This window comes from Psammomys obesus, unplaced genomic scaffold (assembly GCF_907164565.1).
Source record: "Psammomys obesus unplaced genomic scaffold, mPsaObe1.curated_primary_1811, whole genome shotgun sequence".
Lineage (NCBI taxonomy): Eukaryota > Metazoa > Chordata > Mammalia > Rodentia > Muridae > Psammomys > Psammomys obesus.
In genome coordinates, this window is record NW_026596069.1 from 22499569 (window position 1) to 22514119 (window position 14551).

At 49.1% G+C, this 14551-nt stretch overlaps 1 protein-coding gene across 1 annotated transcript in view; it reads right to left on the reverse strand.

The window, feature by feature from the left end:
* Nucleotides 1–3661: 3661 nt before the first annotated feature.
* The window catches only part of Ttc39c (tetratricopeptide repeat domain 39C), an 86281-nt gene continuing 75391 nt past the window's right edge, over nucleotides 3662–14551 (reverse strand). Inside the window, exons 9-14 of the mRNA XM_055625580.1 lie at nucleotides 11924–12033; nucleotides 10601–10724; nucleotides 7562–7659; nucleotides 5964–6068; nucleotides 4988–5026; nucleotides 3662–4031 (exon numbers count right to left, since the gene is read on the reverse strand). Of these exons, the coding sequence (XP_055481555.1) occupies nucleotides 3942–4031; nucleotides 4988–5026; nucleotides 5964–6068; nucleotides 7562–7659; nucleotides 10601–10724; nucleotides 11924–12033 (566 nt within the window). The 3' untranslated portion in view covers nucleotides 3662–3941. The remainder of the gene's footprint in view (nucleotides 4032–4987; nucleotides 5027–5963; nucleotides 6069–7561; nucleotides 7660–10600; nucleotides 10725–11923; nucleotides 12034–14551) is intronic.

A 14551-nucleotide genomic window follows, 5' to 3' on the forward strand; every position in this document is an offset into this window, starting at 1 on the left:
CCGCCCGCTGACTATTTATACCCCCGCGTGCGTCACGCGTGCGTCACAGAGCCCCGCCCCTCGCGGGGCCCCCCGGTGAAAAGGACGGGGCCTCGCCGACCCAGCCAATGGGGAACCCGTGAGGACAAAGGTCGGGATGGAATGAGCCAGACGCCGGAGCTTTACGTCTTTTGCCAGAGGAACTGACGTTTTCGACCGCCAGAGCTTCCGTTCCGTGGTTGATCGCTGGAGCAGTGGCTGTAGTGCGGGTGCAGCTCGGGCCCGGGGAGGTCGTGACTTTCGCGGGGCCCTGCACTCAGTCCTCAGCACCTCAGAGGGCAGGGCCGGAGGTGCGGAGCCGTGATCCCAGCTCTAGGAGGTCGAGGCAGGAGACCAGGAGTTCCAGTCAGCTTGTGATAACAGGAGACCCTGTCTCGAGGGAGCAAAAAGAAACACTGCTGTTTGGGGCAGAGGAGGAGAGCCACATTAACAACAGCTGGCTGTCCTGCCCTCGCTGCCTCCTTTCCCCGCAACCCCTTCTTGAGTCACCTTTACAGAGAACGGGGGTCATTAAGTATAGCACAGGCCTTCTCCTCTTGAGAAGCTTGTTGTTGACTGGCAGCAACCGTGAAGCTTTCTCCCCTCCTTAATTTACGATCAAGCCCCATAGCAAACCCAAGCCAGCCAGAAGGAGCCCGGCCTCCCGCTGGGCACTGCACTCTATTGTTCTCTCACACATTATAGGGCCGCTCTGAACCGCTTTCTACCCTGATCCCATTCTTTCTGTACCTCCCAACCCTAGCTCTGCCGCGTTTTCTTGCAGTGATCTGGGCCCAAGCTTTCCTTTACGGACCAGTTCCTTGGAGAGCTCTGTGCTGATGACTGCAGACTCACTGATGACAACTCCATGACTGTACTCCAGTACAAACCAAAGGCCAAAATTATCTTCGGCTACTCTCAGCCATCTTCCCAGTTCTTTGTTGCCCTCCTCTGAGGGACCTAACATCCGCCTGGGTGAGGGGGAAACCTTTGGGAATGGATTAAAGCAGCCACAGAGCTTGAGCGACACAGATGCTAACTCTGCCATCCGCATCTGAAGCCTACGGCATCCCACCGCTCTGGAATACTTACCTGATGGCCCCACCAGTGTCCAGCAAACGCATTGATTTGTAGCTGGGCTCTGTTTTATGACTATGAAAGTTTCTGTAGCCACTTCCATGGTGACATACGTCACTCCCTGTAATCCTGAGCTCATGTTTCTGGGGTGGTCACTCATATGTGGTTCAAAGGAACCTTACCGTCTTTGTGGGGAGAGCTGTTTTACTTCCACCCAAGTAAGCAAGACTGAAAACCACAATGGCACAAATGTGTCTTCATAGACAAAAGGCCAAATCTGAATGCCTGCCACTGTGATTTGCTTAAGAAAGAAATCAGCTACAGCAGTGTGTGTGTGTGTGTGTGTGTGTGAATTAATTGATTTATAAATCTCTGACAATATTCTATTCTGTGACATCTGAAAGTTTTATTTTTTTACCCAGAAGACTTATCTACCATCCATTAAAATAAAGATACCTAACTCCATAAAGATAAAAAGCTTTCTACATCAGCCAGAAGAGCACATATGGCAGTGTCCTCACTAGACCAGCCCTCTAAGTCTGCCAACCATAAAAACGTGTTTAGCATACACAGTGTATCCACCCTCTCATCAAAGGCTCCATCCAAAGTGAGTCCAGGATAGCCACGACTCTGTCACACAAAGAAACCCTGTCTTGAAAATCAAAAGCAAAATAAAATAATATCTTAACTCCATACAAGATCCACATCAGGAAATCAGTGTGAATACCTTGGCAATAGTCTAATCACAAGTGGCTGACACAAGCTGTGGGATAGATAATGATGGTGGATACACTGAGGAAGAACTTCAAACAAAGATACTGCGTCCTCAAAACAAGGCTGAAAATTTTTAGGGCTTACAGAACCCAAGCCTTCAGTGTAAGTACCCTACCCCTAACTAACACCCCACCCTTCAATGCCAGATTAGGACTCCCCGGCCTTTCATATCAGATTAAATAAGATAAAATGACAATATTGTAGCTGATTTGTTCCTGTTTTTACTTCTAAAATGTTGATATTACACGAGCTTATGACTCAGAGTAGGATAGGTAAATGAAAGTCTTGAGTCCAGTGAAAACTTAGAAACCTAAAGATGCCCAAACCAAATTGTGGCAAAGATTCTTAAAGCGGCAAAGATTCTTAAAGTGACCAAGGTATTTATCCAAAACCACAGCTGTGCAGAGAGAAAACCAAACAGTAAATTCTAACAATGAATTTACTGCATTTAATTTAATGCAACACAACTGCATTCTTTTTATAAAAAGAGTCAGTAACCTGAGGAAAGATGGGAGTGGTTAAATCCTGGCAACATACAACCAAATATTCACCACCAAATATTCTCAGCTACAAACCTAAACTCTCACAACCACCTTTGTGAGAGCAGTCGTTCTCGGCTTTCCTCATGCTGCACCCTTTAAGACGGTTCTTCAGGTTGTGTTGACCCCAACCATAAATTTCACTGCTACTTTATAACTGTAATTTTGCTCCTATTATGAACCAGAATGTAAGTATCTGATAGGTAGGATGTCCTTTGTGCATCCCCCTGTGAAAGGGTCATTCCACTCCCAAAGAGGTCCAGACACACAGGTGGAGGACTGTGTTAAAGAGTTTCTAAACGCTGCTCATCAGATAATTTTCACAACAGAACTCCTAAAATATAGGTACTACATAGCCAGCAGCAGACTGGTAGCAGGGACATGCTTCTGACTGTGAACATATCTTCTCTCTGCTCCTGTTCTGTTGCCTCTGTTTTGAGAGCTTTTGCAGACAATCTAGGATGAATGTGTGTGTAGGGGGTGCATTCGTGTGCGTGCATGCAGAGGCGAGAGGTCAAGGTCAGGGCTTCCTCAGTCATCCTTCTCGTTATCTTGTTGAGGCAGGGTCTCTCGCTCAACCTGACGCTAGCCGTTTCAGCCAGCTTGGCAGTGAGGAGCTGAAGGGAGCCTCCGGCCTCTGCTTCCCAGGCACCAAGATAACAGCTGTGCTGCGGCACTCCTAGCTACTTTTGTTTTCACTTGGGTACTGGGGACGGGGACTCGGGTCCGTGCTCGGGTGGCTTACTGCCTGAGCCACCTCCCAGCCTCTGAGGATGAATACTAATGACGCAACTGAGCTGCATAGTACTTTATCTTTAGTCAGTCAAGCATAGAGCGCCGAGTTTTTAAACATGTTTTATATAAAAAGAGAATTCGTTTCACGGTCCTGAGGTCTGCGTTCTTTTCATTGCTCCATGAAACACGGGTAATTAACTGCAGGAAGTTGCCCTTGTCGTACCTGAGTCTCACTGTACATAAAACAGGGATAAGATTTTTTTTTTCATCCTGCTTGCCTCGCCTCCTGCCTGCTGGGCGGGGCTAAAAGCATGTACCACCTTGTCCCGCCAAGATTGTTTGTGCCACATTTGTCATAGGAATATTTCCAGGATCAAGTTAAACACTAGAAATCTCTTTAATTTGGATCTAAACACAAGAGACATGCCATGTGCGGTACTCTTCACAATTGTCTGGATATGGCTCCACTGAGCCGTTCTGACCTGTGCTTAATGCAGGCACGTCTACAAACCACAGGGTGAATATTTCGCTTGATTTTATTTTAAAAATAATAAATCACAAAACTAAAATGTTTGAACAAGGTCACTTAACCATCTCCCGGGTCGGTTACTTTTGTCATTGTGGACGTCTTTATTATTCCGCAGCTACATGTTTGGGAGAGGGATCTTTAATTTGTCAGCGACACCAGGAAACCCCAGGTGACCTCCAGAAGAAAAGCTGGTCTTCAAAAGAGCTTTCTCCTCTGCTTTCACACTGCTGACCCGGGGTGGAGGGGACAGAGGGGTCACTCGGAGTTTCTCACTGAGGGACCAGTTCCCTCAGGGAGGCCAGAGCAGCATGGGTGCGGACGTGCAATCTGTTCTCAAAGTCGTAGCCAGAAAAATCCTCCTGGAAGGACCAGACAGAGGTGATTGGGGACTGTTAGGCAAGCTTGTCCCCAGGGTACAGCAGGCGCGCGCACCCTCTCACGGTACCACAGGTGCACACGTCATCAGGGTAACACACACGACCTTCTACAGCCATAGGATAATTCCCTAACCTCCAATATTCTTACTCCCCAACACTCATGCAGGGTGCTGAAAGCTGCTGGAAAGGCGCGTTGGCATTCGCCCGTAATCCCAGCACCTGGGAGGATAAAGGCTGGAGGATTACAAACTCTCTTTGGAAAACTTCCCAAAGTTTTCTTGAAATACTAGTCTTAAGTTGGGCTCAAAGCAAGCTACTGTTGAGAAATTATTTAAAACCACAGGAGGGGCTAAAGAGACAGCTCAGCACTTAGAAACACTGCTTGCTCTTCCAGAGGACCCAGGTTCAGTTCCCAGCACCCACATGGCACCTTCAGCCATCCTTAACTCCAGGCATCTGACACCTCCTTCTGCCCTTTGAGGGCAGCAGGTACGTATGCGGTGCACGTACTCAGGCAAAATATATAAAATAACAAGAACAAACATTTTAAAAACATAAGTATGAAATCAGAAGTTGCTTGTTCCTGGAGCCGAGGATGGTGGCCTAAGTCTGCAGCCCCATCTAGGCAGGAGTCGGAGGCAGGAGAAACTCGCTGGGTCCCGGGAGTGCAATACTGATCTGGAAACCCAGCACTGCCTACTTAAAATCCATGGTAATGAAAGTTTATTTTCCCCATCAAAATACCAACACAGGCGCTGGGTGATTCTAGAATAGTTTCTCGTCATCTGGGAGGTCCCCCTTCAAAACCACGCGCTCACTGACTTGCTTGGCTACCTCTCTCCAGAATTACGAACATGTGTAACAACCCTTGCAAATTTTCCTGAATTCAGACCCAGGTGACAGCAGCCACGAGGAGGCAGATGGATGGGGCTCTTTACCTTTGCCTGAAGGAGAAGAGTTCTGCCTCTTCCTACAGTCTGTGGACATAAGAAAAACACTTAACATCAGTGTCCGAAAATCTACAATGGAGAACCCGAGACCTGAGGAGTAAACATTCCCTTACGATAAACGGTGTGATGCTTCAAGTTCCAATCCAAATATGTGAGAGATTTTTTTCCTGTTTTGGTAAAATGACTCAATCAGAGAATCTGAGTCATTGTTTTCAGGCACTAGTGAAATCTCATTATAACAACAACAACAAATTGTGCTAAATCACACATCTTTGTGTGTGTGTGTGTGTGTTTGGGGGGATTCTCTGCACAGCTTGCAGAGGTCAGCGGATAACCTGGGTGTCCTCTGGTGTCCTTCCATCCTTTGTTTGAGACAGTTTCTCTCAGTGGCCTTTGACTTGGAGGCCAGGCAGCTCCCAGGCTCTGCCTCCCCTCCCTTGGCGCTGGGCTTACAGACACGTGCTGCCACACCTGTGTTTATATGGTTCTCGAGATTCCAACTCAGGTCCTCACACTTGTAGTTTAAATAGTTGTAATAGTTTAAAGGAATCTCGTGTTGTATTATTTATTCTCACCATAATTCTTATTAAATCAGTAAGCTGCTTTTCTTTTATCCCATTGTGCAGATTGGGAAGTGGATTTGGGCCTTGCTAACTTAGCCAGTGGCACACATCAAAACACATGGCATCATGGCCCGGCTTCCAGCCCAGTCTACTACACAATATCACACTATTCCAAAAATGACGATGCTTTTTCCCACAAAGGAAGCTTTGTATGGAAAGTGGCAGCTATAATTAAAAGTCCAGTGTGGCCATCGTTGTCTCTTTAAAAAGAGGCGTCAGTTTCCTGGACTCACCCAGGAGATCAAGCACAGCAAAAGGAACAGGAGGTCCAGCCTAACCTCAGTGCGGCCCTGTGCACACTCTGCCTGCCGAAGGCCACCCAGCTCGGGAAGAACTCTTACCTCCGGTCTGTCTAGAAGAAGACAGCCAAGTTCGTAGCAGGCATATGGCTGGACATACAAGTTATTCTGACGACACAGTTCGTCTTTGGCAGCTCGCTGGAAGAACTGAGAGTCACAGGAATGTTACTGGAAAGAGGCTCCTCACAGCCGAGGGACAAAGGAAAGGAGGACTTTTCTTTTTTTTCTAGATCAACTCTCTTCTCTGCTGATCTGAATTCCTTCCCACGTCTAAACTTTTTATTGTGCTGGGTTCCACAAGCCTGTTTCTGTGGAAGTGCACAATGTATCTGGAATACCCTCCCCACCCCCAGCTGCCCTCCCCTCCACCTCCCCCCATGAGTTCCCAACCCCTCCCCCTACATAATTTCACTTCTGCATCACGCCATCTGAACCAAATGACCTGGACGAGAGAAACCCGATGCCTTTCTTTCTGAGACTGACTGAATTCTCTCGGTGTGACTCTGCCCGATTGCACCCATACTCCTTCCTGTCTCTGCATGCCCGTCTGCATCTTAGAACCCTTCCACACCTGCTGGAGAGATCTCCCTAGAACACAAACACGCTGGCCATCAGGCCACCTCACTTGTGCCAGCACACCGTCTACTGACCTGCAGAAACTCTTTGTCTGCTACTAAGTCTAAACATCCCAATTGTAAGAGGCAAAACACACACAGACCGAAGTCCACCTCTTAACATATATGTTGCCACTACCCAAGCACGGAATCTAAAATAGCTATTTAGAGTCATGTAACAATAAGAGAATTTACATTGAAAGATTAATTTCAAATTCAACGTGAATATATTAATAGTCCATGATTGAAAGGCCAAGTCTCCTATACTGTATATGGAACTATTTCAGAAAGAAGCCGACGTAATACCACGTATTTTAGGGTTTTGTTTGTTTTTACCTAACTTGCCTGGAGGGGTAGCTCAATGGTAGAAGTGTATCTAACATGAATGAAGCCCTGAGTTCAAATCCTAGCACTGAGCTCAAAAGACAACAGTGAACAAAACCTTAAAATTAAAAAGTAGCTGATGGTTCTCTTTTCCTCCATGACGCTCCACCTCACCACCGCCTGAAACTGAACTAGAAAAAAAAAAAAAAAAAATCCCATCCAAGCTGTCTGCCCCGGTGCTCTCCCCACAGGGCCGAACAGCTCTCTAACGTAAGCCTAAGGCCGCAGCGCTCTCCTCCAGCCCTGGGCAGCCATCTATTGGCACGAAGAGAAGACAGTGAACGGGGAGAGAGAAGACAAGCCCGTCATGCTTCTGTTCTTGTCTGTGAGGGCTTACTGCCCCCTCAAATGGAAGACTCCTCATTTCTACCTCTCTCCAGCTGTCTGTCAGCCTTGATAAAGAGCTGTCGGCACGAGCAGTCCTCACAGAAAGGAGTGCTCTCAGAATCTGTAGTTACATTAAGGACGTCACATAACCCATTGTCCCCACAGCACCTGAAAAGTCACCATGCATTAAACAGGGCAGAAAGCCCCATCACGGGGGCGGTGGTTCTCCTGTTCTCTGCCCTCATCCTCCCCCTCCACAAGCTCAGGCGCAGGGAGTCACCGTTTCTTCCACTGTAGCCATGGCAACATGTTTACCTGAGCAGCATCTTGTGAGTTTCCTAGACATTTGTGTATGGCACCAAGGAGCAAATGCTTCAATCCGATGACAGATGGATCGTCCACTTCATGGCAAGCTTGATGAGAAGGGGCGTGAAAAGAAGAAAAGACACCCACTCAGAACCTCAGTGTCGCCAAGGACAGTAGCCGTGTCTGTTTAGTTTATACTTCCGCCCCCTCCCAAATTCAGAAGGTATCCATTGTTCACCCACTAGTGGCGCTCCTTAATCACAGAAAGGCAAAAGCATCAACCTTTCTTTGTGTGTGGGTTCATATGTGTACATTTCCATGTGTGTGCAGGTGCACGTGTGTGGAGGCCGAGACCAGCCTTCAGTGCCACTCCCCGGTCACGGTTTTGTTCTCTGAGACAGAAGGTAGTTAGGCTGGCCAGGGACTCGGCTGCGTCTGTACCCCAGGGCCGCAGATAACAAGTATGCGCCACTGCCGTATTTCTTTTTTATGTGAGTCCCGAAGATGAAACCCAGGTCCTCGTGCCTGCATGGCAAGCACTCGGCAGCTTGAGTCATCTCCTCGGCAGAAACATGAGCCTTACAGAAGTCCAGACTCAACTGCGCCTTTGCAACTACAGGATGTTCTAGAAAAGATAAGAGCATGAAGGCAGAAAAGTATCACCGGTTACCAGAGTTCCCGGGAGGAGGATGAGCAGGAAGGGGAGGAAGGACGCTCAGGGCAGAGACACAGCCCTTTCATAGGTACTGCGTGAGCGAGCCCATGCCATTAGACACTCGCTCAAATGCCAGGATGCATGGCAAGAGCCCACACACCTCTGAGCACTGTGGCTTTGGTTGCTGTACTGTGTAATGCTATGTCATCTGTGCCAACAAGCGCATCGCACTGCTATGGGACGTTGTGTGAAGGGGTCAGAAGGTGTGAAGGAAGTTGGTGGGGGGGGGTGGTTCTAGACTTTGTCACCAATTCTGCTGTGAATCTCAAACCTCTTCCAAAGTCTGCATTCTTCCACCTACAAAGGCCATGCAACAGACACTTTGGTTATTGGATTGCTGCCCTGGGCACCAAGGGAGACTCAAAACAATGCATTTGACCATTAAAGGTAGAGATTATTTTTTAAAGAAATAAACAAAAGCTCAGTTGGGAAGACAGCTCATTTGATTAAACTGCAAGGACCCATTGTTCGGTCCCCAGAACCCACATTAGAAAGGTGAAGCATGGTGGCATGTGCTGGTAATCTAAGAACCGGGGGATGGAGGCAGGCGCGGTGCTGGGGGTGAGACGCTCAAGCACATCTCTTAGCCTCTAAGTACATATGCACACATGTGTAAACACACACGCACACAAACACACAAGAGAGAGAGAACACACCCACAAGAAAGTCCTGTCTAAAAACAATCTGTGATTCACTAAATAATCCCTTATTTGGTCAGGTGTAGCTGACCGAACTTTCTGAGGAACTTTCTGCATTAGCTTACCAATCCTGGAGTAAGTCCAAATGCCTCCTGTAAACCTCTTTTGGGAAAGAGCAGCGTATAAGACTAGCTTTCCAGAGATGCACTCCATGGAACCCTGTTCTGGAGGCCTGTGCTTTCATTTGAACATGGCAGCCTTAGCAGCCCTATCTTGTCTGTTTGCTCAGCACAGGGCATGTAGCTAAGACTGGCCTTAAACCTGCAACCTGAAGAGCTTGGGTTATAGGTGTGAGCTTTCTCCTGTTGCTGAACTTCCAGTGTGTAACTTAAGCCTCTGAAGTTCCCAGAAAGGTAAGGCTGCATGGAGGATCGCTCAGCAACATGTCTGCTACTTAGTCCGGAGTGCGGTGAGCCATGGTGTGGCTGTCAGGGCCTAGGATCTGAGCCTCCTTCCTCCCCATACAACAGGCATGCTAACACTGTCTTCCCTTCCTCCCCTCCTTCTGAAGGCTGCAGGGTGGGGAGAACGATTTTCTAGACCACACCATGCTGTGCGGATGTCTCTGACTAAGGCTTTACAAGCTTCCATTGTTTGCCTAGTGACCAACAGAGCCCATTCCGTGTGATGGTCCAGGCTGGTCTCCCCGGGCAATTTCCTGCCATTATCATAAAAACGACTTTGCCAAGATTACCTATATTTTCAACTACATGAGTCCAAAATGTCGGCTTTTGATTACATGGCTATGAATTTACCCTGGGAATAAGAGACTTATAAATTTACACAATCCACATATTCCTAGCAGCTTCACTGTGGCAGCTTGAAACACATCTCAAGTGCTCATCCACAGGAGTAGAGAAGCAAAGAGAGGTCCTGGTGCGTCCACACAATGGAATACTGCTCAGCGAGGAGGAGAAACCATCTGCTAGAAGAGGCTATTGCGCGGCAAACGCCACAGACGTGACGCTTCACGAAGAAAGCCATGCGCCAAAAAGAGCGCCGCCCATAATTCTACGCAGGTCAAAGACAGGCAAACTAACCTATGGACACAGAGCTCAGAACAGTGTCTGTAGAGGTGGGACTCAAAGGGTCCTTCTGAGAGGAATGCAGGGGTGGTACAAAAAGCTCTGCTAAGACACCAAGCTGCAAATATTGTCCCAGATGCTTGCATACCCAAACCTTTCATGTATGTACGCAGGTCATGCTTCACATGAAAACAGGACCTTTCGGTATGTGCTCATGGCATTCACTAAGTTGGTATAACCGGCACCACTATCCTTTTGTTTTTCGGCTTTTTGCTTTGTTTCGTCTTTTGAGACAGGGTCTCATGTAGCTCAGACTGTCCTTGAATTCACAGTGTCATCTTCAACTACTGATCCTCCTGCCTCCACCTTCCACATTCGAGGATCACAGGCATGCACCGTCATGCCCAGTTAACACCCTTTCACTAAGAGCGTCGTCTGGCACTCCTAGGGCACATGTGTGTGTCTACACCGGTGTGTCTGACCCCTATCTCTGACAACACATCACCCACCACAGCATGACAGACGAGTACTCTCTGAGACAGCCGGCACAAACATGGGACTGGGGGACGCTGCCCTGGTGAATCAGCTGGCTGCACGGAGCATGTTTTACCTTGACTCATCCTCTGCAGATTGGGGAAGGAACAGTTGGGAAGGGCTTTCCACAAGTACAGCACTTCGATGGACGCCAGCACACACAGCGCTCTGGTTGGGCTCTGCTTCCGAAATCTCTCGGCCTGCAAGGGGTTCTCAGAATATTAGGCCATGAGCTTCAAAAGCAAGCCTGAATACAAGCTGCACTTTGGAGACACAGCACAGTGCAGGGTCGGGGTGAACTGCCCTCCCTTACAAGGCCGAGCATGAAGAGCCTCTCCACGTTACAAATGTCCCGCAGTTTTACTTCTAAAATATATTCATGGCTGTGTCTCTTATCCATTATTCAGCCAAGTCTTGGGTATCTGTGTTCTGAGAATGTACAGATGAAAAGGATGCATTCCAGCTTAAATCCTTGAAGCTACACAAGCTGAGTGACTAACTCAGAGAACACCTCCATCGTGGTTGTGTGGACTTCCTCTTCTACTTAGCCCCAGGGTCTCAGCTGCACGCTGCATTATCATTTTATAATATCATTTTACTTATGTTTTGGAACAGGAGAACTAAACTTAGGGCCTTTCATTGCTGGCCAAGTGCTCCAGTGCCAAGCTATGCCCCAGCCTTGTAACCTGTTTCTTTATTTTAAAGATGTATTTTACTTTTTAAGTGTTACAGGCAGTTGTGCCCGCTTGACATGGGTGCTGGGAACCAAACGTGGGCCCTTTCCTGCAAGCCCAGTCTGGACTCTTATGAGGCGAGCTGTCTCTGCAGTCCCTATAATCTATTTTATGCTGGAATGAATTCATGAATTACTCATTTAATAAAAGTTAATTAAACTTTAAAAACCTTATGGAGTAAGAGAAAATTTATAAAACTAAGGTTAAAAAAAAATCAAGCTATAACAAGGTAGAACACCACTCATGGCTACTCGGCCATATCTCAGTGTCAGAAATAGACAGTAAAATTGAGACATTCCTCCTACGGTCCTGAGATTGCTACTGATAATGACGCTTTTGTTCTTTATTACAACAAAATGTGATGTTGTCGCCATTCTGGGAGCAGGCCATCTCCCTTTCATGGGTCCACCAACTTCTTCTGCAGTGAGCTGCACCTCAGACAGACACTTCCTCCTTCCAGGAGGACTCACGAGCTGTCCAGGGTCCAGGACGTCTCATTACAAGGCAAAGCCAACCCTGCTTTCCTTCTGTGCAGCCTTTGCCTTCAGAGCAGCAGCAAGGCCACAGGGGGAAACACACTGACTGTGCCAGCATAAGGCCTATCTGGGGCAGTGCTGGTTCCACCCGTTCGTCACGCACATGACTGACAGCTCTCACACGCATACCTTTTTCACTGAAAACTGTTCGATCTGGTTGTTCTTCCTTTTGAACAGCTTCTGGACTTCCTTAAAGACGAGCTGCGCCCCATCCACGTCACCAGCGGCTCCCTGACAAACTGCAAGACATCAGAAGCACATGTCCATGGTCTCCAGGGAAAGGACACAAACAAGCTAGATCCAAAAGATGGCGCCATCCTGCTGACACAGTCCTTCACCCCAGGATTAAGTAATTCCAGCAGGCCTGTGTTTCCAAAGTTTGGGGAACGACTTGGGTCCCTGCCCTCTACTGGGAGGAGAGAGTATCACGTGAAAGATGCTGGGCTCCTGTCACAGGGTGCAAGCTGTTGAAGACCCCACCTTCAGAGCGCTGAGTGACAAGGGGCCTAGGGAAGAAGGTATGGGGAGGGGAGCACTCAGAGCAGTCATGAAGCAGTCTATACACACTCACTGGCCATCTACCATCGCAAGCCACCAGGGTTGTAAGAAAACACTGTCTTGTCTGTCTGTCTGTCTGCCTGTCTATCATCTATCTATCTACCTACCTATCTACCTATCTATCTACCTACCTATCTACCTATCTATCATCTATCTATCTCTCCCCCTCCCTCTCTTCCTCCCTTCTTCCCTCCCTCTTGGGGTCCGATACCTGCAGTGCTATGGTGACAGTCTCTTAGGAAGGAGGCCCACAGTGCTCAGGGAAAAGAGGATCATTTCTCTTTGGATTGTGGGAAGCCGTGAGGAGCTGTACCTTGCAGGGTGGTTGAAAGCTGCTAGCCAGCAGGACCCCTGCCTCCCATCCTGGAGATTAACCATCTTCCCCTTTCTTCGGCAGCAGACCTCATGTCTAACGTCAGCACCACTACCGTAATGAAGTGACCAGCACTCATGGACATCGTGCCCTCAGCTCCTGGGCAGCAGCGAGCCTAGCTACGCCCGTTCCTTTCCCCTAGGTTGCTTTCCCTCTCCGTACTTGGAATGGGGTAAAAGCTGCCTGCTACTTCTGCCTTCCTTATGTAGGAACGGGGGAGCACAGGTCTGGAGAAAGCTGAGGGTGGGGTGATGGGCGTGCCAGGAGATTCTCCCTAGTAGGAGGGCTCCAAAGGAGAAACTACCCATCCCCAGCTGGAGTGCAGGGCGAGATCTGCGCCAATCCAAACTGGCCTCACCCACCCCGGCATGGTATGTAGGCACCCCAGGAAGGACGTGACGGCCTGCCATCAAGGGCTCCCTGTGGACCCAGGAACGAACGGAGAGGGTCAGGAAGGTGCCGTTATTCGAGAGGCCCCGGTAAAGCAAGGAGAAGGGAGAATTTCTGCTGCCTTAGCTGGAGGTCACGGAGAACAATCAGACCTTCATGACGGTTATTGTGTGTGTGTGTGCAGGCACTGCACGGGGTGGGGGACTGGGTGACACCAGAAAACAACTCGCAGGGGCGGAGCCTCTCCTCCCCGTATGGGTTCTGAGGACTGGACTAGGGTCATCAGGCTTGAAGCAAGCACCTTACCCACGCAGCCATCGCGCTGGCCTCGTGAGGTCTATGTACATGCTCGTGTGTGCACACGAGTGCGTGTGGAGACCAGAAGCCAGCGCCAGGTGTCTTCTCTAGGCCCCACCTGATTTTGTTGAGACCACGTCTTTCACTGACCCCGCTGGGTGGGCTGGCACCCTCTGCCCACCTGCCTGGCGTGTTCTGCGGCGCCCAGCACGGTAAAGAGGTGGGCACATACCGATGAGTCACCTTCCCAGCCCAAGACCCTCCTTTCAGCCTCAGAGGAGGCGGTGCGCTGAATGAAAGAGGGCCGCATAGTATCTGCAATGCTTGCTCCCCAGCTGACCAACTGTTCGGAAGGGTCAGGTGTGACCTTGTTGGAGGTGTTTCCCGGGCCTAGTCTCAGGGTCTCTCTCTCTCTCTCTCTCTCTGTCTCTCACTCAGCTGCCTGTGGGTAAGGATGTAAAGCTCTCAGCTACTTCTCAGTGCCATGCCTGCCTGCCGCCATACTTCCCACTAGGACAGCCTCTGGAACGGCAGACGAGCCCCTCAATTGAATGCTGTCTTTCGTAAGAGTCGCCATGTTCATGGTGCGTCTGCACAGCAACAGAACAAGTGACCAGACACTTGATGAGAACAGAGACAACGCAACACCAACGCCACGGGCCCTGAAGAAGACTCCAACCTTCCAGATATCCCTCTTACACCACAGGCGGAGAGAGAGGTTTTGAGGTTCCAAAAGCCCACCCCTGTTTGAAAGCAGGAGGGACTTGGTACTGAGGAATGAGACCTAGGGCTGGAGAGATGGCACAGAGGCTAAGAGCACTGGCTGTTCTTCAGTGACGCCGTCCCTAGGTGACTCTCTTTTCGGTGACATAATTCGTATGCAAGTTCAACCTTTCAGAAACACTGCAAAAGCAGCAGAGGATCAGACCCAGCAACTCTGTTTCCAGGTGTTCTCAAAGAAACTGAAAGCAAGGGCTCAGGTTGACATTTGTACCCGGGTGTTCTCAGTAAACACACCAGCAACGGTCAAAAGGAGGAAGCCACCCAAAAAAATGTCCACCGGTGGGTGAATGGGTAAGCCAAGCAGGCAGACATACAGGACACGGTGGGACAGGACTGAGCCTGTGGCCGGCCTCTGT